This window comes from Phycodurus eques, chromosome 11, assembly GCF_024500275.1.
Source record: "Phycodurus eques isolate BA_2022a chromosome 11, UOR_Pequ_1.1, whole genome shotgun sequence".
Classification (NCBI taxonomy): Eukaryota; Metazoa; Chordata; class Actinopteri; order Syngnathiformes; family Syngnathidae; genus Phycodurus; species Phycodurus eques.
This window is the reverse complement of record NC_084535.1, coordinates 3292858-3320023: the sequence shown is the minus strand read 5'-3', so window position 1 is coordinate 3320023 and position 27166 is coordinate 3292858. Positions and strand designations below refer to the sequence as shown.

The window sequence follows — 27166 nt, the reverse complement described above, 5'->3', positions numbered from 1 at the left end:
TTGTGGCAGACTTGCCTTATTAAATTCACCTCTTTTCGCTAGAATTTCGGCTTTAACAACGTTTCGGTAGCGCGGTTCGGTTAAAATACGTCCGAAGGAAAATAGCAACCGGATAGCGGGCTTGTGGAAAGCGAGCTGTCCGAAAATGGACTCAGTCGATTGGCGTTAGCTTCGTGATGCTAACCCCGGCTGCCCCGTAGGGGGAAACAATGTCACAAAACCGCAACGATCCTTGATTTAGGTTCTTATATGTTCACCGGGGGGGGCACCAGCCGCTCACCTTTTTGCACAGCTGTCGGTAAAATGAATATAGTTGACAGCTGTCGTGAGCCCCCCCCCCCAGAAGCCAACTCAACAACAAGCTTCCATAACAACAACATTGGCAGGATTTCTTGCTCTCCTCCACTTCGTAACACCACTAACAAATTCAGATAGGATTATTACAGAAGTAAACGACACTATGAATTAGCCGTGGGTTTGGTTTATTGTGATTTATATTCGTTATCATTGTGGTCAACAATCAGCCAGGGCCCTGCTGATGCTGTGTAAGCAGACCCCTGGCCCTGACGGTCTTTTAATTGCATGACAACATCAACAAATTAACTCAGGGAGCTGTTATTGCTGTTGTTGACAAATTTTAATCATGCACAAAATTTGAGAATGTTAAAAATGCCTTGTAAAGTAACAATTTGTTCGGCGTCACCGAGTACAGCTGTACAAAGTGAAGAATGCTCATTATTATTGGTATATACTGAGAGTTGTTTATGTCAAAGGATTAGAAATATTGTTGTACACCACACGAGCCACAGTAATTTACAATCTGTTTTGCGCATGCGTACTTATTAAAGTCTCAGGTATGTGGTTGTTTTGTTTCCAAATGACATTCCGGCCGCCAGTAAACTACAGTCACAGTTGGCACGCTGCAGCTTTGTGAAACATTAAACATTCTTAATACAATTTGGAGATGATGTCTGGTCCGCTTCCAGGACTCTTTTATTGTGGTCGACACATCCTAAAATGCAACAACAACACAACATTTCCAATGGTTGTTGTTGGATTTCTTATTTATTTCTATTTTTGGGCTGATTTTTGCAGCTTTGTTTTTTTTTAATTATTTTTTTTTGTGTGTGTGCATGTGTTTCGGATTTCGCATGCCTCCCCTGCTGGAGTAGATCATGTGCGGTTCTAAGTTTAGGCACTTTATCTTGGCTTGTTACAACCACTCAGGCTCTGACAAACTTGCTGTTCACCCCACTCGACCTGTTATCATGTCGTAGTTTGTCATGCAGTTTGCATACAGTTGTTCTCGGCACAATTGTCAGCAAATGTTCAAGAATAACAAGTCTTTGATGTTCACGTTTTGGAACCCAGAACTCTTGTAATGTACTGTGTACATGTTTGGCTTTGTGACGTAACCCTTAATTTGCACGGAGGACCCCTGCATTGTCTTGGCCATGTCTGAGTGACCGATTAGATGCCGTGTTTGCGTAATTAGTGGGAGTGCGCACCCTTGTCCGACATCAATAGCGACAGTTCTGGAGAGGCAAACTATAAACCATAAAAAGTTGATGAAATTTTGCTGCATGCTTTGAATAAAGTGAAAAGTAGCGCCATCCGGTGGACAAACTTGCAAGCCAGTACAGAGGAACCTCGGTTTATGATGGCGCTCCGTTCCTACGACGGTGACGTCATCATTACAATAAATATTTGTATCAAAAACACATCAATGCCATAAATATAAACAATTTTACATGACATTGGTGTTTGATTTCATTTTATGATCGATTGCGACATTTATTACCACTGCTTAGAAAGTGTTTTATTGCATTTTAATGTATTACTGTGTGACGATTACTCATGTTAAAATGTTGATTATTACATGGCCTGTAGTGCTAATAAAGCTGGAATAAACCATTACGAATATTGATGTCCATTATTGGCCGATTTTTGGTTTGGAAGTCCAAATCTCAGGTTGACGTTAGAGGTGCTGCTCTACTCGGCTTGATGACACCCGGTGGGACATCGAAGCATCAGGCGGCTTTCTCGGCAAACCTCATTGATGCCTATATTTGGCTCTATCGCTGTGTGAAAATCTGCGGCTCGGATCGGAATGTTTGAGCAGGAAGCAACGTGTGAAGCCGGCTACTGTGCTTTTTTTCTCCTCCTGCTGGTCGCGCCGCACCAGAGGAGCAAGACGGGCCTCCCGACACACGATCGAGACGTCTCGCGTGTGTGCAACGGAGGCTCTCAATTACACCTATCCTGGGAGTTAGCATTTTCAATTCAGACGCTTGGAATCTGTCTCGGCGGCACGGTGGGCGACTAGTTTGAGCGTCTGCCTCACAGTTCTGAGGACCGGGGTTCAATCCCCGGCCCCGCCTGTGCGGAGTTTGCATGTTCTCCCCGTGCCTGCGTGGCTTTTCTCCGGGCACTCGGGTTTCCTCCCACATCCCCAAAAACATGCATGTTAGGTTAATTGAAGACTCCACATTGCCCGTAGGTGTGAATGTGGGTGCGTACGGTTGTTTGTTTATGTGTGCCCTGCGATTGGCTGGCAACCAGTTCAGGGTGTACCCCGCCTCCTGCCCGACGATAGCTGGGATAGGCTCCAGCACTCCCGCGACCCGCGTGAGGAGAAGCGGCTCAGAAAATAATGGATGGATGGAATCTGTCTCTCATTCCTGGAGGCATGGTGAATACCGGGTGACCTTTTCTCACATTTTCGAGGCTGTTCAGTCCAAACAAAGTGGCTGCTGTGTTAGCACCTAGCAAGCCAGCACCTTACATTGATCATATAATTGCCATACTACTCGCTTTCAACCTGAACTGGAAACATCCCTAAAAAATGTTAATAATACACTCCACCTTTGCCACTCTTTGTACAGTGCATATAGCAGTCAGCTATGTAGCAGCTAATGCCATTAGCTAATGTTAGCACTCAACCCCACCCAAAATATAAGCTAGAGTAAAAGCAAAAGCCCGAGCTCAGAGTTGATCCTTTTGTGGTTTGATAAACATAGCTCGAGCGAGGTATGCTGAGTCGTCCGTAGCGACAGTTGTTGTTCGACATTTGAAGCCTATTTTTCTCAATATTAAACACTGTACAATCTTGTTGCTTTTGAATTTCGCCGTACCGCTGAAGAAGAATAGTGACAGTTTCACTATTCCTTACTCTTAAAGGTGAACATGTTCAGCTTTCCAGTAAATTGAAGTCCTTGAGCAGACAATACAATTCTTGGAGTTTCTGCCACTCAGCAATGCAGTCGGCATGCTTAGGTTGTGCTGATCCGACTGGTTTGTCGTGCTTCAAGCCAAAACATTTATATTGACTTGCGATGCTGTCTACTACCTAACGACGCTTGTTTTGCTCCCCATCGTCTTTCATCAATACCTGTGCCACCCAATGGCCGGGCCAAAATAGCTGCGCCGCTCAAATATTTACTATCAGACAGGATGCGGCGCGGACTCCGATGTTTGAATAGGGATGACGTTCCTGTTCCCGCAAGGTGACAATGAGCGCCGCTTCGGATTGAGGAAGTACATTTGCACAATGGCCTTTACTTCATGACCAGCACACTAGTCACCTAAAAACTCATTTCTGTCACTTGTGTACTTTGTTAGCAGATTTAAGAATAAAGGATTAGAGCATAGTTATGCAAAATAGGCCACAGGAGGTTTCAGTCTCAGTCAGTTCCTATTTCCCACCAACACTACATGTTTTGATGAAACTCAAATTTTGATGATCTGGATAAAGGCGCAGATCCAGAAAAAAAAAATGTTGCCGTTACCTTCTGCTTGTACCTTGGTGCCTTGATTTCGGAGTTGAATTCATCCCATGAACAGACTCGTAACTCAAAACACTCGTTGCAGCCCCCCAAAAACATCAACAAATTTGTCGGTAATGTTTTTTTTTTTTTTCAATAAGAAAAAGATTCTACAGTATTGTACCGTATGAAAACATACATTAACGACATTGTTAAATAGAATTAAAGAATTACACAGTTTGTGCATCATGATTTCATGCTTCAAAGTCCATTAATATTGTGCTTCTCCTTCTGGTTTGTGCCCTTGGCCAATATAATACATGCATAATGATTTACATGAAGAAGACATTGTTTTCTAAGCTCAGTAAGCTACAGTAATATTAGTTGCTTTTTGAAAATGATAAATAATATATACCTGTGGAAATTGTTATACTATATGTCTACGTGTTGCTGCACCGTTTGTCTTCAGACATCCGTTGCTTAGTGTTGCAAGTGCAACTGCGACGTTGATGCTAGTTTCGTTAGCATGTCTATGGAGTTTAGCATTGTGTTAGCATTAAGGTAGAAGACTCTCCTTTGACTAAATACTGGACACAACTTGTAATTCTCTGTGGTTAGCTTTACAATAAACCTCAACTCGGCGTGGCAATGCACTGCTTGAAGCCTTTTTATTTATTTATTTTATTATTTATTTTAATTCCCCCAAATAACTAGTCACAAACCGCTACTTGTTGCGTAGTTCGCTGTCACAGCTACAGCTCATAACTCAAATTTTGCTTTTAACTCAAGGCAAAAAAAAAAAATCGTTTGAGCGACGTGCTGTATCTCGAACATTTTTTAAAGCGTGTGTGTGTTTCTGTAGTGTACATCCTGCTGGGTTTAATGCAAGGCTGAAGCCGGTAGCAGTTATAATGTGCTTATAGTAGCAATTTCCTCTCACCAGGCCTTGTGTGTTTGTGAGACATCTGGACGACTGTGGTGCAGGAATGCAACAGTCCTGGCTTCCTTTATTTATGTGAGTGTTTGTGTGTGCGCGCACGCTAGGGCCCTCATGTCCTATTGTTTCGCGATGCGCTAGCAGAGGAAGACGGCCGAGCAGAAGGCTCCAACGTGACCCGGCGTTTGTGTGCCGGCGCAAGCCTTGCAGATGGCCGTCGGGTCGGTCGCCATTAAAGCGAGGTGCCCGCCACCCAAACCATCCTGCTTTTGTCACTCTTCCTCCACTTGTTCACCCACTAGAGGTGAAAAGACATGAGGTTCGTTGTCATTCTGAGGCTGATTGAATCGGCATTCTCATGGCTGAGTGCTTCCTCGTTCTCAAAAATCCATCAAACTTGGCACACTTGTTCATTCTGGGAAAGATTTACATTTTGTCATGGAGGTGGGCAAGATCCCCCCCAAAAAAAGTCCTGTGAAGTAGGACGATGGACACGGTGAGCTGCAACTGATTAGTTTTGTCATTCTTTAGGTTCATTTCAGTTATACTGGATGACCTATGACCTATCACACACGAAACAAAATGCAGTTTTTTTGAAAAAATGGAAGCAGGGTGTGGACTTCAAGTGACCTGCAATCGAGTCGTTCTGTCTCTTGGTTTATTTTTTTGTGCGTGAACCGTAACATTTGGTTTTCTTAAGTCAGATGCTTATCATACCAGTAAACCAGACTACTTTTGAATTCACTTTTAATGGAACACTTATTAATTTCATGTGGTTTGTTAGCTCAGGTGTGAACTTAGCGATCCAACTTGGCTGCAGGCCTCGATCTTTGACCTGCTTGGGGTTACGCAAATGAATTCGCCTGACCAGTCTCCAGTTGTGGGTTAACCTGGCCTCAGTCACGCTAGATTAAGAACAAGCATAAATTCTTGGTTTTTTGCCTGCTTCAAAAAAGTTACAAAATGTAAAGTGAGCATTTGGTCTTAGTCACAAGAGGGCGAAATGCCACACGGGTACACCACTGTGTCAACTATTTTACACGCACGTATTGTGCCCGAGGTGCTAATGACTGGTATGAGCAATGTTTCTCTCGCACAATGCAAATAGAAGGCCCCAAAAGCTACACGCTAAATGCTACGTAATGTGTATTTGTTTATCCCCATTTCTGAACTGTGCAGGCACTTTTTCTTTTTTTTTCTTTTTTTTTTTTTTTTTTTTTACAACATCCTATCATATTTAACTGTCATACAAGCGCAAACATATGTTCGCCATTGTTCTTGTTGATTCACCCCACAAGGTCATCGGAAGCGTTTCGAAACGGTTTTTGTGCTCATTTGTTGAGTGCGATTGGTCAATAGGCCATGATGAGACCATAGTAAAGTTCCAAGTGTCGCCCTTTCATCAAGACAAGAAACACCGAAGAACGAACTCCATGGAAAGTATGAAAATGGCAGATTAGCCTTCTAAACAAAAGCTTGTCCTCCTCGCTCTCTTTCATACACCATCAAGAGTCTTTAAAGGTAAAACTGATGTTTAATGTTCATGTATCCATTTCAATAGTCATATTTATTTTATATTGTTTTCTGTATGTTACACTATAGTTAGTCTAATTATTATTATTTTTTTATTTATTTCTGGAATGGATTAATTGGATTTTATATTATTTCCTATGGGAAATATTGCTTCAATTTTCAAACAGTTTGGCTTCAGTCAGACATTTTGGAATGGATTAATCTCAAAAACTGAAGCTCACCGTTGGATGTTTTGTGCAATTTTAAAGGCAAATCTTTGATTTCCATTTATTGCCCTGCAATTAAGGGTCGACAACAAAGGATGAGGGTACTGTTGATTGATTTAGAACATACAGTACTTACAGATATAAGAATCATGTATTATTGTTGAACAATTAATATAATCCGTTTTGTGTGACTTCTGTAGCAGCTCAGAGTAGACACTGTGTGTGGTTTTTGTCTGTATTATTGGGTGAATGAAAGGGTGCATTAATAAAGTGCTCAGAGGTCTGTATAACTGCATTCTAAGTGTTGGAGAGAATGAAATCCAACTAACATGGCTGCACATTCATTCATTTGTAGTTGCTTATAACAACAATAATAATAATAATTTAAAAAAAATAGGTCTATGATTTAATCAAGCATATAAACACTTTCAGCAAGCACAGCATGGATGTAACAAGTGATACCAGACACAATCAACTGGACTCATTCAAGTGTGCGCTTGTTGCCCTTAGCAGTGCCACCGAACGCTTATGAGTCATCGCTCTCATCCGTCTGCAGACCGAACGAACACACTGCTGTGTTGTGTGCGTCTCCTTTCTCGCCTCTGGATGCGTCTTTGTGTCTCCTCCCTCCTGCCACGGCTTTGTTACGTGTTCTTGTATTGTGTGCTGTCAATCATTCCCCTGTTCTCCACTTGTGGCCTCAATAGAAAGCACAGCGCTTCGCATTCCTGCTACGTTTAAACTACAAGTGTGGTTTTTTTTGTCATTGCGGTCGCTAGGGTTTGAAAAATATCCGCGTGTTGACATTTCAAGTGTTTTATTCAAAGCGTGTAGTTTCTGCCTTAGGTCACTTTCTGTAGAAGGTTTCTCTCAAGAAAGTGAGCGGTGCGCTGTGTGAAATGTCACGGCCTGTTGTTTGCAAGCTGTTGGCTAAATATGCAAGCGAGGCTGCAGTGCCGATGAGGGCGTGTGTTTTCAGAACTGTACAGCGCTGCTATGTGCTGCTATGTCTTGTCTTCAAGGTCGAGCGTTATCACGCTACCTTGGTCTAATATAGTAGTACTGTTAAAGGTCTAAATCAGATTTGTCCAACTTGTTTTCCACATTTGGGGATCTTTTAATTGAAAATTGTCGTGTAATTTGGCCAGGGCAGCGACTATTAATCGGATGCCGAATCTCTGCCTCGACTGTTACTACTGTCGCACATACCACATTGAGTTTGGGTCACTTCACACTTATCAAAGAAGATCAAGTCCAAAGTGTACCACAACAGGACTCCTACGATCGCCAACACGAAGTAACGTTAGCTAGTTTGATATAGCCTACTTTCGCTACTTAGAACGTATTTTAAGGGTGGACTAAATTGTGTTTACGTATGTACTTGTTGTCGGCGAGGTGTCTGCTGTATGTGCCACGCGCATGGATCTGCACGCTAAGTTGACGAGTGTAATTCACCGACTTGCCGATGAAATGCGGCTATCCGCAAGTGACAATCAAATCCAAGCGATTTACTGTCTTTGCGGTGGCTTGCGCAGGTTTTGCAGTTGACGCTCGCGTTTTCAGCCTCGGGCCTAGTAGCTGGTCCTCATCAGTAAAGAACTACTCTGGCTCATCAGGGAGGCTCCAAAAAGAGTGTGAAATGTAATGGAAAAATACTGTAACTATATATATATATATATATATATATATATATATATATATATATAGTTTTATTCCAACCACTCTTATCAATACTGCTTTCCAGTCCAAGGGAGCTGGTTTAATAAGTAACAAGGGCACAAAACCTGAACTGCGATGAAACCCATTCACTTTCACTCATTTTTATGCGGCTATGCTTCTGCCCCCGAGTGAATTGGGCGATTCACATTTCCTCTGTACGTATCATCTTTTATTCATGTCTTGTTTCACAGAGGAACTCCTTTTCCCTCACCAGCGCTGCGGCCAGATGTAAACACGGCTCGCTATTTATAGTAAAATCTGCCTCCTCGGTGTCCTGCCGATAGGCCGTTTACCAAAGAATTCCCGGCTTTTCAGGAATACGCCGCCATTTCCTGTCCATACATTCCTGTATAGCGTCAATGTCATGCAAAACAGTCCCTTGTGCTACCTTCATGGTATATATAAGTATCATAAACAATCGGAGGATGCACAGTGGGATACTTTTTGGCAGTCTACCATGCATTTCGTACTCCGTATGTTTCAGAGCTTGCTAATCTCCCTTCTTCTGCCTCTCTTTCCTCCAGGCTCGTAATGTAAACACGGGGGAGCTGGCGGCTATCAAAGTCATCAAACTGGAGCCAGGTGAGCACTTTGCCTCCATCCACTTTGGCCATCTCCCTTTAGCCCTTCATTCCTCCCCCTTGTTTTCAATGTCCCTATGAGGAGAAAGCGGCGGCTTCTCCGTCAGTTAATGCGGTGTCACTGTGTTCTCTCCAGGGGAGGACTTTGCCGTTGTCCAGCAGGAGATTCTAATGATGAAGGATTGTAAACACTCCAACATCGTGGCCTACTTTGGCAGCTATCTCCGGTAAAAATACTTTCCATGTTTTTTTTTGTGTGTTTTTTTTAGATGAGCATGTGGAACGGGAGGAAAAGATGTGCAAGCAAAACGATAGATTTATATGAAGAATTGCCCCTTATTAGGTTATACCTGTACAAGTAGCCCCTCTCAATAGCAACATAAAGTAGCTAAAATATTAGAAACAGCTCTCAGTATGATACATTAGAACCACAATAATATTAACGCTCACCACTGAGTATTTGATCCCACTGGGATACAGATTTATTGTACGTATACATATTTACAGATCGATTGTCCACCAGCAGAGCAGACATGGCATCTGTAAAGCTGAATGCAGTCTATATTGGAGTGGAGGTTTTTTTTTTGGGCTGGAAGATGATGGACGGCTATGGATAAATGCGTCAATTTCATATAACATCTTCCCTGCTAGGTTGCGCAATTTGCCTCTCACGTTCATTCGCTTGTTGTTGGAATGCATGAGAAAATCCAGAGTTGTCCATTGGGGGACAAGAGTGGCATATTGGCAAGGTCAGAATTTGTAATCCAGCCTTTGTTACATTGTGCAGGTGCACCCTAATCTGTGTCTGTGCGTGTGTGCGTGTGTGTGTGTGTGTGTGTGTGTGTGCGTGCGCGCGCGCGCAGGCGAGACAAGTTATGGATCAGTATGGAGTACTGCGGGGGAGGTTCCCTACAGGACATCTATCATGGTGAGACACACACACATTCTGATTGTTTACGTGTTAGGCACGGCTGGTCGTCGACCCGCTGACCTTTCACTCTCTTCTTTTGTACTTTCAGTAACAGGGCCTTTGTTAGAGTCTCAGATAGCCTACATGTCACGGGAGACCCTGCAGGTAAGCGTATGCTGCATAAACGTTGATCATTGTTGTTGTTTTTATAGCTATAACAGCTGTCGTGTGCTTGTATTTGCAGGGTTTATACTACCTTCACAATAAAGGCAAAATGCACAGAGACATCAAGGTGAGCTTTGGGGAAATGGATCACGACTTTCTATGCGATAATGTCACCAATGTCAATGTGGTTTTGGTTTGCCTCTTTGTGCCTTCATTTTTGGGCATATTGAGTGTTAAAATGCGCTTTGCTTCATCATCATGTCCCAGTTTAAAATGGAAGTTCTATATTTGAACTGCCACTTTTTAAACAGGTTTTCCTTCCATCCATATACTTAAAAATATTGACGTCATTTCCTTGACTCGCCACACCCTGCTTCCTTTTTTCTTGTGAATTAAATGTCGCAGTAAACCACAGAGGCGATTTGAAAATGTTGGTTTGAAAGGATTTATTGCAATATTTTTTCTGCACTCTTGTGTAGTTCTCTATGTGTCTATCTATGTGCGTGTGATGCGCAAAAGCATGTGAACTCGGTCACAATTCAACCGAGGCGTGCTGACAGACCGTGTGCCTTTCACATTTAATTTGAGTCGACACGCGTCGCGTTGTCGTGTGTTCTGATGCGCGACACGCGTTTTGTCTCCAACAGGGCGCCAACATCCTGTTGACAGACAACGGCTACATCAAGCTAGGTGAGAGGAACCAGACATTCTGCTGCTTGTTCTTTTCCCTTCTCTGGGGATTTATTTTTATTGTTCTCCGATGCAATTTTCAATTTATTTTTTGGTCTTAAATCCCGCATCCGCTGTTCACTTTTCTCGCAATAGCCGACTTTGGTGTATCAGCGCAGATCACAGCAACTCTGGCCAAGAGGAAGTCATTCATTGGAACACCTTACTGGTGAGTTATTGATGTTTTTTTTAAATTATTTATTTATTGGTAGTTTGCTGCATGTGAGCGCAAAGTGTACAAATCACAGCAATTTAGTCTCTCGGGCTGCAGGATGACAGAATTTGATTGATTAGTTGATGAAACCGCACTTCTTTTTTAAACCTTAATGAATACGAGCATGTGTTTCTCTTTTCTCTCCCCTGCAACAGGATGGCTCCAGAGGTGGCAGCAGTGGAGAGGAAAGGAGGTTACAACCAGCTGTGTGATATCTGGGCTGTGGGCATTACCGCAATAGAGCTGGCCGAGCTGCAGCCACCCATGTTTGAGCTGCATCCCATGAGGTGTGTGTGGTGGCGGTTATCACGGCGCTACCCCGAATCAGGAGTTTTTCAGGATACCAGCTTTTTACTTGCGAGCAAACGTTTGAGATATGAGCAATAGAACGAAACAAGACAGAATTACAGGCTCGTGTATTTAAGACAATCGCATAACTTTGGTTTAGGAACGTCTGCTAGCTTAATGCTAACAGACAATGTAACCCTACTCACGGGCATAAATTCTTTATCCTCTGTGAAAACGACGAATATTACTGCAGCTTACTCGGCAGTTGTCAGTCTTGTTCATGTTTATCTCTGAATATATTTTCCTTCATCCTGGTGGCCAAGGTGCACACACCATTAGGAGCTGCAGAATTAATGCATCATAATGTACAAACTGTTTATTTCTTTAGATTTTTATTTAATTATGTTACAGTTTTTTTTTGTTTTTGTTTTTTTTTTTGTTTTGTCAAGGCACAACTGTACCTAGTTGTAATACGAGCAGATTAAAAATGCCATTTTATCTCAAGTGCTCTCTCAAGCTAAAAGAACTTCTAATAATCAAGCGGTCACCTCTCTGTGTGTATCATGTCGCAGTCCAGTGGATTCTGATAGTTATACTTAAAACTGATGCCACTGAAGTGAGAGCCATATTTGTATACGCGCCAGCACAAAGTGCTAATAAATGTTTTCAATGCCGTGAATAACACAGGATCCTCTTTGGCATTTGGCATGGACTTCTTCATGAAAAAGCCACCACAGCTAAAGTGGCTTCTCTTTCTAACTGTGATTATGTGATGATTCTTTACCTCCATTTAATGCTCATCTCTCCTCCCTGCACAGGGCTCTTTTCTTGATGACCAAGAGTAATTTCCAGCCGCCGAAATTGAAAGACAAGGTCAAGTGGTAAGGTGTTGTTCAATCATTTTTAAATCCTCTAAAGATGCACCCAAGCAATTTTGTCATTTATATTCTGACCCACCACAGGACGGACAACTTTCACCATTTTGTAAAAGTAGCCCTGACGAAGAACCCAAAGAAGAGGCCCACAGCGGAGAAACTGCTGCAGGTGGGAACGTCATTGATGTTGCAGTTCATGTCGATCCCGCCTAATATTTTACGACTGAGCCGGAGGCTGATAATAGAATCCAGCCATTAAACCACCCATACTTGGTGCTCTGTTACACATTTAATCACCGGGTGTGGGCTGTCCCATCCGTTGATTAAATGTGTTATCTATCTCCCGATGTCGCCTAGAGATTTGTAACGAAGCCTCTTAGAATAATAAAATAAAATAGCGCTTCGTATTTATGTCTCTGCACTCGCCGTCAAGGCAGTAACTTGAGTACGCGTTAGGCCAAAATGCATCTCAAAATGCGCCGCAGATTTTCACTTTGACTCTGACTAGTCAGGAATTCCTGTGCTTATAATAGATTTCCAAGTAACATCCACTTGTTTGTTCAGACCGTAGATTTAATGGATGTAAAATGAAACTTAATTATGTTCTGGTTAGAGCCAAAAAGTTGACAGCCTCGCTTCCTGTCTTTACAGCACCCGTTCGTGTCTCAGCCGCTGAGCAGGACGCTGGCTAAAGAGCTGTTGGACCGAGCCAAAAACCCAGACCACAACAACTACAACGACTTTGACGACGACGACCCCGAACCGGAGGTAACCTCAGACTTTCTATTGTATTCATACATATGGTTGCAAAATTCCGGGAATTTTCAAAGTTGGAAACTTTCCATGGGAATGGATTGAGTCAAAGAAATATAAATAAAGTTCTGCGTACAAATAAATGAGTCTTCCTTTTTAATTGTATTATTTTTAGGCTTTACACGATCAGGATTTCGTCCTCTCCTGTCCTGAGCACCGGTGATCACCAACACGTTTTTCCCCATTTCGTCCTTATAATACAAAGTCGGCGCGATCCACTCTTGTTGTTGTCGTCGCCACGGTAACGAGTGTATCCGGACGCATTTGAGTTGACAAGATAAAGCCCAATGATCGTAAAAAAACGGAAATGCGCTGGTATCGGAATACAAGATTTTATTGCAGTAGTCTGACATAGAGCAAATTTGTCACGTAGTCTGATCCGGGCATTACGTGTTGCCTGTCTCAGACGTGTTCCACACCGCCGACATGTTTTTTTTGTTTTTTTTAAATAACTTTATTGCCCGTCAGATATTTACAGTACTACGTCAAAAGACACGCGACAAGGCTAAAAATAAACTAGCTTTTGGATTCAAATATACTGTGCACAATGATGTCATCGGATCGGCGAATTATGACATTAAAGCCGATCGGCATAAAATGCTAATCATCGGCCGATACCGATCAGGCCGATAAAATCGGTGTAAGGTCAAATTATTGTGCATGGATGTCTTCTATAATAAAACAAAATGTTTCCAAAAGTCCCCTGTTAACTTCTCATGGTAACTGAACTTCCCAGAAATTGACTGGAAATTTTCCACCCCTTTGCAACCCTATTCATACATGACAAACATGGTTTGTAACGATCTTTTTACGAGATGTTGCCTCTTTTAATTCCTCTGTAAACTGTGTCTCATCTGTTCTTCATTTGTCAAATTCCCCACATCAACTATTACTCCCAGCAGTCTTAACGCCCCCACGTTGTTGCCCTCCTCCTCTTCCTCCATTGCACTCCCTCACTAAATGTTCTCCTCTCTTTTCTCCATCTTGCAGCGCGTCCTCCTCTCCTTCTCACCTTTCCTCTCCTCTCTTCTATTCTGTTCATGTCTGCCTTCCCACTGTCCTCTACTCTCCTCTCCCTCCTCCTCCACAGTTTAAGTACAGGGGTCACTTCCTAGCCGTAAGCCCTGGCGCTCGGCGTGCGCCCCGCTTTCCCGCCCGTCGGAAGGTACCACGTCGGGCTGCGGTGTCTGCAGTGATGTGATGTCTTAAAAAAAGCATGTGTGACTTGTATTGAAGACTCTATCCCATTGAGTTGATGTTGTCGTGGAAATCGTCAACTCCATACCGATGCCTATAGCTAGGTGGCTCATAGGAGCGCATTTCGTCACAGTGGCTGGTGGCTTTTATTTACTCAACGATTCATGTTTCACAGATAATAATAAAGATATACAGGTGTATCTCAATCAATTAGAATATTGTGGAAAATGTCATTTTCAGCACAGTAAACGCCCGCTCGTCGTGTGGTGTTGCTGCGAATAATTAACGCCACACCCCAAAAAAGGTTAATTGCCTATAGATGCCACAAGATGGGAGCAAAGGATTGCTTTTGTCTAAATGAAGCTCCTCAACTCACCTCAACAGGGCCTTGCTAGCAAGATGCCACCAGATGGTGCCAAAATATTTTTTTAAATATATTTTTATCTTTTTGAACAGCAGCGAATATATGGGGGTTCACTGTAGTTCAATTCAAAAAGTGAGACTTGTATATTATACAGATTCACTATCCATAAAGTCAATTTTTGTGTTGTTTTTAAAATAATTTTAAGAATAATAGTAATAATAATATTACAAAAAAACTAAATTCACCGTCTTAAGAAAGTAGAACATGTGCTGAATCTATAAAATATGAAGTTACTGCTGAATTAAGTAAACATTTTTAAACAATATTCTTATTTGAGATGCCACCCATATTGCAATAAAAATATATGTAAAATGTATTATTTTATACAGTACAAGATCTTTTTCTCTGGTATGCTTCAGCTTTACTTATTTATTTATTTATTTACGTGGATGATACATCCAGCAATTAATTGGGGCCTGGCATCTAATACAGCAGAGGCCACTATTTGAGGAAACCTAATTTTAAGCACTTTTGGTGCAAAATCTGGAGTAACGTACATACCGGTAATGTCAATATTATCGACTGTGTTCATGTAAACAAGAGATTGTCATTTGTGAGGAGGACTTGGCTGAGATTTTTTTTGACGCCTTATTGTATACTTGTTTTGTTTTGTTTGGGGAATGCTGGTTTGTCCTTTTTTAAAGCATGGTGTGAATTTGCTGTGTTATGAAGGAACTCTGCGACTGATGCCCTTTGTTTTCATTTTGAAGATAAACGACTGCATCAGAGCGATTATTTTAGGTTGACTGTAAAGTGTTTTTAAAGTGGTTTTTATTTTTTTTCAGTTGCATATTGAAAAGATCTCACGTTGTCAACGGATGGAAAACCTCGAGTGGGAGCATTTGTTTGATTTGATTGTGTTTACCTTGTTGCTGCGTGCAGCTGGCTTTTTGTGCTGTGTCATCAAATTTCCCCCCTAAGAGGAAATACCAAACAGATTTTGTTTTATACGTTGTATAATCTTTTCGAGTGGCCTGCAAAACCGCCACAGTGTTTTGTTTGAGTATTTATTTGACTGTGTGCATCTCTCTTTTCTCAATGTGTGCGTGTGTCCTCACAGTCTCCGGTGTCCGTCCCTCATCGGATTCGCTCCACCAGCAGAAGCACCCGTGAAGGAAAGACACTCTCTGAGATCAACTGTGAGTTCATGCGCAAATTAAAGAGCGTCCACACAATAATAACATCCGGACATTCACTACCAACCTTTTTGTCCTCATTTCCCAGTCGGTCAGGTGAAGTTTGACCCCCCACTAAGGAAGGAGACGGAGCCCCATCACGAACCGGTGAGTTGTTACAAAATGTGTTTACATATGTGCATTTATGTCACTTCACCAGTACAAGCATGGCCAGTCTTCACTTATCGTTAAGCTGAGCCCAAAAGAACCAGCCCTTCCACTTCCTGTAGTTCATGCCACCATATCACACTGTCGGCTCCTATTTAATAAGCGTCTAATGTGTTTACCATCTTAAAGAAGCATGTGGTGGCGCTTACCCACACAGAGTGATAAAAACCATTTAGTGGTTCTGGTGTTCGTTTGGATTGAAAGGACAGACGGGAGGTGTAAAATTGGGCACTGCTCCAGAATGTGCCTTGGAGGAAGTCTGGGCTATTGGACTATAGGCATGAAATTGGGTTTGTGAACTTTTTAAACGCATTATTGGTGTTGGGAGTGCAAATGTTTTGCTGTAGCTCTTGTCAGAGGACTATTTGAAATTGGACATTGCCTGGTTCTAGGTTCATGCACCATCAATATCAGTCACCACCATGTCCTGTCCTCACTTCCGGTCTTTTAGATTTATTTATGTATTTTTTGTCTCCCTTGGCATTTCACACATTGAAAGTACCCTTGTGTGTTTGTTTATTATTATTATTATATTTTAATCAGTTTGAAATCACCACTGAAGGTCATTGTTATAACATTACTTTCTACTATCTCATCTCATGAATGCATTATGGTCCTCTCTATTTGCTGCTGCTGACCCGTGTGGTTCTGAAGTCTTCGGCCCCAGTGTGCACTGAAGTGTTTTGTCATTAATAACCTCATTGCCTTATTGATATCATTACTGTCTCTCTCGAGGATTTCTCCACACGCCTCTTTACCCTTAGGATTATATGGAAACATGAACGGAGATATTTTCAGGTTACGCGAAGGTAGCCTGCGTAATGTAGTTCCTCAAATCGTGGCGCTACCCTCGAATAGACTCCAAGACTGTTACTCCAACTCCAATTCCAATGAAGTTGGGACGTTGTGTTAAACATAAATAAAAACATAATACAATGATTTGCAAAACATGTTCAACCTATATTTAATTGAATTCACTACAAAGACCAGATATTTAATGTTCAAACTGATAAACTTTATTGTTTTTAGCAAATAATCATTAACTTAGAATTTTATGGCCGCAACACGTTCCAAAAAAGCTGGGACAGGCTGCAAAAAAGACTAAGAAAGTTGAGGAATGCTCATCAAACACGTGTTTGGAACATCCCGCAGGTGAACAGGCTCATTGGGAACAGGTGGGTGCCATGATTGGGTAGAAAAGGAGCTTCCCTGAATTGCTCAGTCATTCGCAAGCAAAGATGGGGCGAGGTTCACCTCTTTGTGAACAAGTGCGTGAGAAAATAGTCGAGCAGTTTAAGGACAATGTTCCGCTCTAATCCAAAACCTGCAATTGCAAGGAATTTAGGGATTTTATCATCTACGGTCCATAATATCATCAAATGGTTCAGAGAATCTGGAGAAATCACTGCATGTAAGCGGCAAGGCCGAAAACCAACATTGAATGCCCGTGACCTTCGGTCCCTCAGGCGGCACTGCATCAAAAACCGACATCAATGTGTAAAGGATATCACCACATGGGCTCAGGAACACTTCAGAAAACCAATGTCAGTAAATACAGTTCGGCGCTACATCCGTAAGTGCAACTTGAAACTCTACTATGCAAAGCAAAAGCCATTTATCAACAACACCCAGAAACGCCGCCGGCTTCTCTGGGCCCGAGCTCATCTAAGATGGACTGACGCAAAGTATAAAAGTGTTCTGTGGTCCGACGAGTCCGCATTTCAAATTGTTTTGGGAAATTGTGGATGTCGTGTCCTTCGGGCTAAAGAGGAAAAGAACCATCCGGACTGTTATGGACGCAAAGTTCAAAAGCCAGCTCCTGTGATGGTATGGGGCTGTGTTAGTGCCAATGGCATGGGTACCTTACGCTTCTGTGAAGGCACCATTAATGCTGAAAGGTACATACAGGTTTTGGAGAAACATACGCTTGCGATCCAAGCGACGTCTTTTTAATGGACACCCCTGCTTATTTCAGCAAGACAATGCCAACCCACATTCTGCACATGTTACAACAGCGTGGCTTCGTAGTAAAAGAGTGCGGGTACTAGAGTCGCCTGCCTGCAGTCCAGACCTTTCTCCCATTGAAAATGTGCGGCGCATTATGAAGCGTGAAATACGACAACGGAGACCCCGGACTGTTGAACAGCTGAAGCTGTACATCGAGCAAGAATGGGAAAGAATTCCACCTCCAAAGCTTCAACAATTAGTGTCCTCGGTTCCCAAACCTTTATTGAATGTTGTTCAAAGAAAAGGTGGTACACAGTGGTAAACATGACCCTGTCCCAGCTTTTTTTGGAACGTGTTGCAGCCATAAAATTCTAAGTTCATGATTATTTGCTAAAGCAATGAAGTTTATCAGTTTGAACATTAAATATCTTGTCTTTGTAGTATATTCAATTAAATATAGGTTGAACAACGATTTGCAAATCATTGTATTCTGTTTTTATTTGTTTAACACAACGTCCCAACTTCATTGGAATTGGGGTTGTACAGTGTGTCATACAAGTCGTCATTATCACAGCAGACGTGGCATCTGTAAAGCCTACGTTTACAGAAGACGACACATTCTCGTGTAATGTGTATTGTTTTGATTAAGTGTCATGTATTTCGATTATAAGGAAACATGAATCGTGAATGCAGAGATTTTGTGTTTGTTGTTTTGCATAAGTGGCCTTATGTAGTTGTGGGACAATAAATATGAAATGATTATAATTGTTCAAACAAAGCCCTCCCTCCAAACTCGGCACTTAATCTGTGAAAGATTCCCGTTACCTTCTGCAGTCGAGGTAAATAAACGCCACTATATGAGGAAATAAGGGATAGTCAGAGATTTTGTTCGCATCCGCAAACCACAGCAGGTCATCCCTGGATTTGTCTACGCCCCTTTTACAAATGTATCCTCGCTCTCCAAATCCCATTTTGGCCTCCGTCCATTTTGTTCCCCATTGCCGTACACACCATCATCTTCTGTCTTGCATCAATGCCCACCCCCCATTCCTGCCAACGCCTCCTCCTCCCCCCAGTTCCCTCCATCGTCCAAGGTTGATGTATTAACTTGAGGTCTCTCTCGCTTTGTCTTGCTGACCAGTGTGATTCTGAGCCCTATCTGGACTGTGTTGAGGAGCTCTACTATACCGCGAGATCTAATCTGGTAGTACTCTCTCTCGTCTCTCTCCTTCTTTCTACCTCTCTCCACCTGAGCCCCGCCCCTTTCTTCTTCTTTTTTGTTTTTTTGTTGTTTATTTGCCGCCATCGTCACTAACCTCTTCCGTATATCTCTGCCGTTCCTAACCTCCGCCTTTTTCTTTTCATGTGTGTTCTTTTCGGGCGACTGGTGTCCTGTTGCGCTTCTGCTCGCGTGTTCTTCTATTCTTTGTTTCCAGCCCCGTTAACGGTTGCTGCTATCTTTTCCCCCCCACCTTCAGACGTTTGTACAATCACATGAACGCGCTCAAGACAGAACAAACACAAAAAAAAGATGGTTTACATGTATGTGACATACTCTGAATAGTCCAGTGCCTTGCTCCAGGGCACACCGAGGATGCATAATACAGACTTCCTTTTCTGCCGGTTGGATATTCCTCTTTGTAAAATGTGTCTCTTTTTTTGTACGCTGCTGCTTTTTGTATGGTGCTCTTTCTAACCTCTCACGTACGGTAGATGACGAAAACAAGTGTCGCGCTTGGGCTTCAGTGTTTTTTTTGTTGTTGTTTTTTTTGTTTTTTCCCACCCCTCCTCCTTGTTTCACTGTGTCACTTTTTACTTTCAAGATGTCTTTTTCTGCCCCGCCCTGAAACACAGCTGCTTACACATTGTGGCTTTACTTGGTGTTTTTTGTTCGACAACCTCATCAAGTTCAGCTCAATCCTATACATTCAACACAGCTGAGCTACTTTGGTGGAGGAAAATGAAAGGTCCAGCCCGTAGAATTCACACCGGAACTCCAAATGGTTGAGCGGCTCGGGTGGCGCCAAACTGCCCGCCGCAGTCACCATGACGACCACATTAGGTCGCACAGAAGACAATGATGAGTGCAGACGGCTTATAATTACATTTGTTTTTCTGTCACTGTGGATAACGATTAGTGGACGTCGGAGGCAGCTTGGCAGGAAATCCTTTCTGTTGGGACCGCGATGGCGGGACGATGCGGACGCCATCACCGACGATGGTGCCATCACTGGCCACGAGTTGAAATGTCGACGCAAAGCCACAATGCTTTTTTGCTAGCGCCGCCACTATCCAGTCATCACAGAGTTGTGGTTTTTTTGGGGGTGAGGGGGTTATTTTTTTTATTTTTAGTCATGCAAGACATACGCACATAAATTCCAAACATCTTTTCTAAAGAAGTGGTTGATGTTGATGGCTAACCACGATGGGGAGTGGTGACAAATTTGGTAGATGTTGGTCATAAACAAGCAAGGTCGCAATGGGATTTCTTAATTGCAACATGACCACTAGATGTCAGTACTGTTTCTTTTTAATAGCAACGTAACAAGCGGCTGGCATCTTTGTGGAATTTTCTGTAAAAAAATTTTTTTTAAAAAGACATTGAATGAGCACTTCAAACGGCTCTAAAATCCTCCATAAATAAATTCACAAAAAATAATTTATTACTATGGTACATGACCTATTTTACTGCCCACACTGCTCTTCTCACTAATAATCTACCATTTGCATTATTTAAATTTTTAGGGCAAGTCCTCCTCGTGCCCTGTGAAACTTCACTGTAATTTTTAAGCGTCAACTTGGAGAACCCCTCGGAATTTTGGCCCATATGCGCTTATTGGTGGATATTTTTAACTGAAACTTGTCAACCAATCGGAGAAAGGGCTCCCCAAGTAGCAGACGAAACTAAAGGGTAGAGGAGCAATGTGAACAAAAAAATCTTTTTATACTGTTTTACTCTAATTTGAAGGCGGCTTTTGATTTTCTTTATCACTCAAATATGTCAAACACCCCCCCGCCCCCCAGAAAAAAAAAATCTATTTCAACAAAACCCATCATCTGATCTTCAAAATTCTTGGTGCCTTGTACTCAGGTTGAAGAGACCATTCCAACCACACTCAGCATTTTGACAAGCTGTCAGTTTTGGGAAATCTTGTCACATTTTTAAGTCCCGAGTTGAAGCATTGGTTTTTGTCATGATTTATAGAGGAAGTTTGCAGTTTCATAACTGCTTGCTAGATTTGAAAGTTGCCTCGCTTCGAGGCTCCGACCGACGCCACGCCCCCTCACCAACGTGCGCCGTACGTAATGTGTACTGTGAACAAGGCGACGTTAGCCACTGCTGCTTTGTTGGTGGCGTCACTTATTCGTAAGAGTATTACTATAACACTAAATGTTATCGGTTTGAGGTTATATATTTGGGAATGTACAATCAATTCTGCGTCGCTTCTGAATCTTCACAGCCACCCGTGATCCCCTCCACCTCTGAAAGGCAGATCCTATGTTCACCATTGTTTTGTCACTGGATCTGTCCAATTCCTTCTTTTTACCTTTTGTTGCTAAGCGGAGTTGGAATTCTCCACGGTAATTTCAGCAAAGTTCCCGAAGCCTAAGGTGTGCACACGAGTGCGCGGCAAATGATTGGCACCTCGTCGGTCACACCTTGTCTCTCTGATTGGTGGATTTTCCTTGGGTGTGGCTGGTTCTTAAAAATGTTATTAGATGTACAAAATTGGGCTTGAGAGGGATGGTTTTTTTTTTTCCACCGATCATTTTACTAATGTCCCACTGTCAGCTTTATATTGACCGTTTTAACAAACAACAGAGTGATTTGGGGGACATTTTCAAACTCCCTTTTAAGTCAGTGAGATGATAAATTGAGATGATATCATCCTTATTTAAGTATAATTACGTTTTGTGACATTTGTTTGCGGGCGTGGTTTGTGCCATGACATCTTTCGAAAGTAAAGTATGTGCCTCTGCTCAAGCAAGCTTGGGGAAGACTGACTTAATTGATATGTTGAATAAACACATGGAAAAATAAGTAAGCTATAATGAGATAAGATATAATCTAAGTTTTTATTTTTTTTTACCTGATAGGCACATTTTCAACGGTTCTCTTTTGGGGTGAGCCTTGTGACAGCCGCCTTAGTAAGGCCACAATGTGAACACAGCGCGAGACCACTACACCCTGTGCCTGAACATGTCATGAAATTGGACTTTAAAACACTTTGCTGTCCCTGCCGTCATTCGGCAACAGGGATTGAGTGTCATTAGTCACTATGTCATTGTAAGTTCAAGTGCATTGCCGGTCATTTGGATATGACGTCCCAATAGTGATGCAATTTTGTTGCGTTTTGTTTTGTTTTTTGGGGGCTTTCAGTTGGAGTATAGCCACGATTCGCCCTGCCTGCTCGGAGGAAACAAGTAAGTTCTCCTCACTTTGTGTCCCTTATTGCCTTTGTGCCGAATTCTTCCCTTTTACGTTTCCTAGTTGTATCAACTTTGATCCGCTTAATTGCACTTCGCATTCATATTTGCTGTCTTGGAGCAGGACGGATCCTGTCGCGCAGTCTAGCCAAGGCGAAGCAGACTGGAGAAATTAAGATCTTTATTTACTTTCCTGCTTGTCCCCTGTTCATAATAATGTCTTCTCCTGTTCATCACAAAACAGGAGTCTTCTCAAATCGGTGGAGGAGGAGCTGCAGCAGAGGTGAGTCCGACCTCCTCCTCCTTTCACGTGCTGACTCGGCACCTTTGATTTTATGTTTTTATTTTTGCCAGTGGTCTAACACCACCACATCGGCCAATCACCGTTAACCCGCGACTAATCGGGTCTGATCACACGCCACTAACGACTCCATGCCGTTTTGTCAGCGTTTTGCACTCTGCTGGGTTTTCGCTTGGCCCTTTAATGTCATCGAGTTGAAAGGTTGCGCTCATCAGCCACTTTCCCGCAGAGCATGGCTTACACACAGATGCTCACACTCCACACATGCGCACATTTTGTAGTTTGTACTCAAACTGTACAGCTGGCGTCTAGCAATTACACTCGCAAATCTGCAGGGCTCTTCCTGGCGGCAATCTGTCGCAATACATGCATTCATTCTTGATTCCGTCACCAATCACGGGTGTACCATTGGTGTTAACGATGTGGGGATTTCACGTTTAAAGCCGATACAAGCGTGAAGGTCTTTAAGTCTGTTGATGAGGTGTTATGAAGTGGAACTTGGTGTTTTAGTCCCATTTTCCAACTTGTTTGACAATACAGTACAGAAAATTAAGCTTCACTGTGTCCCATTTGTTCTGTTATTAAGAATTTGTTTGGCAGGTTAGCGGTTTGTTTATGGACAAAGCTTCACACAGCTCTAATCCCAACTCCCCCACCCCTCCCCTTCCCTTCCTTCCTCACCTTCCACCTCCTCCTCCTATCACCTTTTGCTTGCATCCTTTCTCCCCTCATTTCGCCCACCTGGAATCCCCGAAATTCTCCCCCTCCCCTCCTCTCTCCACCTACGCTCCCAGGGGCCATGTGGCACACTTAGGGGATGATGAGGATGATGATGGTGCAGATGATGATGAAACTCACACTCAGTAAGTCCCCCCCCCCCCCTCCCCCATGCAGTCGTACAACGGGGGGCCTCTCCGTCCTCGTTTCCCTCCCTTGCCCGCATCAAAACAAGGAAGGAGGAGGAAGGCTTCCCGTTTTGTGCTACAGTTTCATCCACTCATCTCTATGCAACACACCGCACCATCACGCCTGTGTTTTGTGTGTGTGTGTGCGCATCTTGGCAGCTTTTCATCGTAACTAACAATTTCCCTAACCATTTTAGAAATTATTTTGCTGCTTTTCTTTTTTTGATTAGTTTTTTTGTATTCTACCCCCCCAAAAAAAAAGTTTAAAAAAAAAAAGGCACAAACAGCCCTAACAGGATGCTCATCTAACACACTAAAGATGAGTGTGACCTGTAAGTTGTGTCTGGATTCCAGTTAAGGGTCAGTCAGAGTGTAGCCTTGGCGCATAAGTGAACTTATGCTGCTTTGTCCACCTGTTTGTGCACCCGCTGCCATTTCTCCGTGCTTCCTTGTTTGTGCGCGCATGGTGCTCGCTGCATCGTTTTCAAGTGTTCATTGACACGAGGTGTCTTCTCTCACTGTGTCAAAGCAAAGGTGCAAAGGGTTTAGTTTTCTGTGCTTTGCTTTTTGTCTTTTCCCAGAGCTGGATAATATCCATTTAATGGACAGAAAATGAGGAAATTAGCATCTTGGTGGCATGGGGGATGCAATATGTCTATGCGCGTAACAATGTGCCTTGTGCTCATTTCTGTATTCTATTCATTATCCAGCTGCAGTTCATTCTCGTTTGTATGCTCATATCAGTCATATCCCTCATTAACAAGTTATTTGCAATAGATTTGCACTCTTATGAGGCAGAATGGAGTCAAATCTCTGTCATTATAGTGCTGACGGTGAGATAAGGGCGCCTCCAAATTGACTCGCTAGCGCCTCCCTATGGCAAAACTCTCCGTGTCGGCACTACAATTCCCAGAGAGTTCACACCAGCTTGCTTGATTGGCGTGCGCTTTGTGTGTAGCCAAGACACTGTGGTTGTTTGTCATTCAATCATTAAAGGAGACATATTATGCATTTTGGGGGGAACTACCAGGGGTCCTGATCAACTGTCTCTTGACATACCTTGGTCAAAATACACGAAGAATAAGGGATTACAGCACCTTGACATCCTCTGGTAAGATTGTGGGGGAAATGACTCTGTTTAGAAGGGTTGGCGCCTGGGCGACGCGACGAGGCGGACGGCTACTTGCTCTCAAGCAACCCAAAGTCAAAAGAGAAAAGCGACCCCCATAAAGACGAGCAGGGCAAGTATTGTTTGTATTTTCACTCATGGGGGCAGCACTTCATCAAACCGCCATGTTGCACTTTGTCAATTAGTCTGCTCATCCGTGAATGTGGTGCATGCAGCAGACACATCGGCAAACACAAATCCACCCCCCGTACGGTGACAACGTTCGACATTCGAATATGCCGCTTGTTGACTGCACTGTTAGCTAATGCTAATCTGTGCTGACGCTACAGCTCTGCTGACATTTTGGCTTGGACATGGCAGTGCTTCCGAGTCGTCTGTATGTATACAAGCAATTAAACAGTCAGTGTTCCGTAATATGTCCCCTTTATTTGATTCATGATTAATCACCAAATTCAAATCCTATTGTTCTATTTTTTTGTCGCGATGTACTCCAAACCAGTTCAGGGGTTACAACTGTAACTGGTTAAAAATGTAAAAATGCCAAGTAAAAGCCACAGTGATGTACTGCGCTTGAGCTGTCCTGTCATGCAAAGTCAGTGTGCTCCTCTCTCCATCTTCTCACCGTGTAGTAAGATGAACACTATCCTGAGGCCAAAGGTCCCGCCCCCGCTTCCGCCCAAGGTAGGTGTCAGACCTTTGTTGGGAATGGTTGTTTGTTACGGTGGTACCTCTAAAGCCAAACACATCGGGAAAAATACACCTTTAAAGTTGAACAAAACTTGGGAGTTCTTACCATTATCGTGCATGAAGAAAAATACAGTTTGTCGTGTTAAGAGAAGAAAAAGAATATACACAGGCCTGACCTGAATTCAACAGACTCGTAATCAAAGCAGTAAGACTCCAGTGTTGTCTGCATCTTATCCTGTAGAACTTCTTTTTACATCTCTATCGTCGCCATTGGACTTGAATGTTGCAGTAGCATTGTTATGCAGGGTGGTACAAAAAAAAAAAAAAAAAAAACTCAATCTGCACACTAATGCACGACTGTGTTCGAGCACATTTTGACACAAAAAATGCATTTTCGTCATTCTTCAGCCTGGAAAGACACAAAAAAAAGTCAAATAAACTAATATCCAACTTAAACTTCAGTTTAACGTAAAACTCAATTTGTTATTACGCATTCAAATTTATGATCATGTGAGCGTGAATTGGCTGTTACTAGACTACAAAAGTATGTTAATTATTTACACTATGATATTAAAAACTAAAATGTTAAAGTATTGTCTCTACAGTAAATAAAGGGTGACAGTTTCTATTTTCATTCTTTCCTATGGGAAAATGTTTGATAATCCAAATTTATGATGGACGATCGGCCTTCCAGAATGGATTGTGTGGATTTCCAATATAAACATGTTTTTTTTGTCCATGACGACGCTTTGTGTCCGCTCCCCCAGCCCAAGTCCATCAGCTCGCCTCAGCCGCAGCCCAAACAGGACGACAGCCATTCGCACAGCGAGGACGACGGCGGCGGAGGCGGGACCATCAAGCGCTGTCCGGTCCCGCAGACGCCCAGTCCCGCCAAGCCCGCCTCCAACGTGCCCCCGCGGCCGCCGCCGCCGAGGCTGCCGCCACACCGCCGCAGCAGCCTAGGTAACGAGACCGCGAGCGAGCGCTCGGACGCTGACACGTCCGCCCCGGAGGACGATGGGAGTTTTAGGCATTTCTGGCAGTGGCTCCACACGCCTCACACAGAGGAGGAGCTGGAGGAGGCGTGGGAGGTGCTGAAGGAGGTGAAAGAGGAGCAGGAGAAAGAGAATGAGGACGAGAGTAAGAGCCAGTAGCTTGATAGCTGCCTTTTGCCCCGCCCCTCCGGTTGTCCTCGCCTACTGATTTATCTGTTCCATAAGTCCATTAATATCAACACTTTTAACGTCTCCTGAGCTATGTTCGGATTTACTCCTTATCCACTATATAGTGCCCTATATAGTGAGTTTGCCTTGTTGTAGTGCTGGTCCAATGTGTAGTGAGTAGGGATGGCAACGACAAAAAGAAGCAGTTCCTTGTAATTCGCAAAAGAATTGTTTGCTAGCATAACCATTCCATTTAGCGCGAACAAAAACAAAAAAGAATTAGCACTTTACTTGAGCGCTGGTGAGGTCACCCACAGCGCGTTTTCTGTGGACCTATAAGAATGGATTTTCTAAGGGCAAAAACCGCATTAAGCTTTTTGGTCTCTTGACATACTTTGAGAAGTCAGTCACCTCATTTTCTTTTCTTTTTGTCCTAAGAATACATTGCACATTCGGACTGCATACTGGATATGCTGTATCTTCGAAGACAAAGATATCAAACCCATTTGTATTATTCCATCCCCTCACCCAATGAGAATCGATAAGGAATCATATCGACTAGCAAAATTCCTATCAATTCCCTTCCCGAGATGAAATGATACCCTCAAATGTATCCCACAATGAATCTTATAGTAGTGAGCGACCGATGGTCGCTAGAAAATCAATATTATCTCGTGATGCGTTGTGCCGATACAGAAAGAAAACGATGACCACAACACAGATGGACATGAAGTGCTTTCTTTGGATACATTTTGTAAAATAGGCTCATCTTAAAACAATATAGTAGGTATTTGTTCAATAGTTATTGTGGAATGTCCACCAGCTGACATTGATCCGATATGTTGCACTTGTGCGAAAGTCATGACATAAATAACGGACCGCCTGAATAGTGTCCCAAAACAATTTTT

The 27166-nt window shown here is 42.9% G+C and overlaps 1 protein-coding gene across 6 annotated transcripts in view; it reads left to right on the top strand.

Annotated features, from left to right (window-relative positions):
* LOC133409933 (mitogen-activated protein kinase kinase kinase kinase 3-like) overlaps positions 1-27166 on the top strand; it is a 36101-nt gene that overhangs the window by 545 nt on the left and 8390 nt on the right. For 2 of the 6 annotated variants that reach the window (XM_061690537.1, XM_061690536.1), the window contains exons 2-20: positions 8684-8741; positions 8877-8967; positions 9604-9668; positions 9760-9815; positions 9895-9942; positions 10463-10505; positions 10641-10713; positions 10914-11045; positions 11865-11927; positions 12009-12090; positions 12573-12689; positions 15416-15494; positions 15580-15638; positions 18787-18849; positions 22027-22070; positions 22318-22356; positions 23169-23237; positions 25038-25089; positions 25863-26235. In XM_061690537.1, coding sequence (XP_061546521.1) covers positions 8684-8741; positions 8877-8967; positions 9604-9668; positions 9760-9815; positions 9895-9942; positions 10463-10505; positions 10641-10713; positions 10914-11045; positions 11865-11927; positions 12009-12090; positions 12573-12689; positions 15416-15494; positions 15580-15638; positions 18787-18849; positions 22027-22070; positions 22318-22356; positions 23169-23237; positions 25038-25089; positions 25863-26235 — 1606 coding nt within the window. The remainder of the gene's footprint in view (positions 1-8683; positions 8742-8876; positions 8968-9603; positions 9669-9759; positions 9816-9894; positions 9943-10462; positions 10506-10640; positions 10714-10913; positions 11046-11864; positions 11928-12008; positions 12091-12572; positions 12690-15415; positions 15495-15579; positions 15639-18786; positions 18850-22026; positions 22071-22317; positions 22357-23168; positions 23238-25037; positions 25090-25862; positions 26236-27166) is intronic. The other 4 variants (XM_061690540.1, XM_061690539.1, XM_061690538.1 and 1 more) reach the window with 3 other exon arrangements.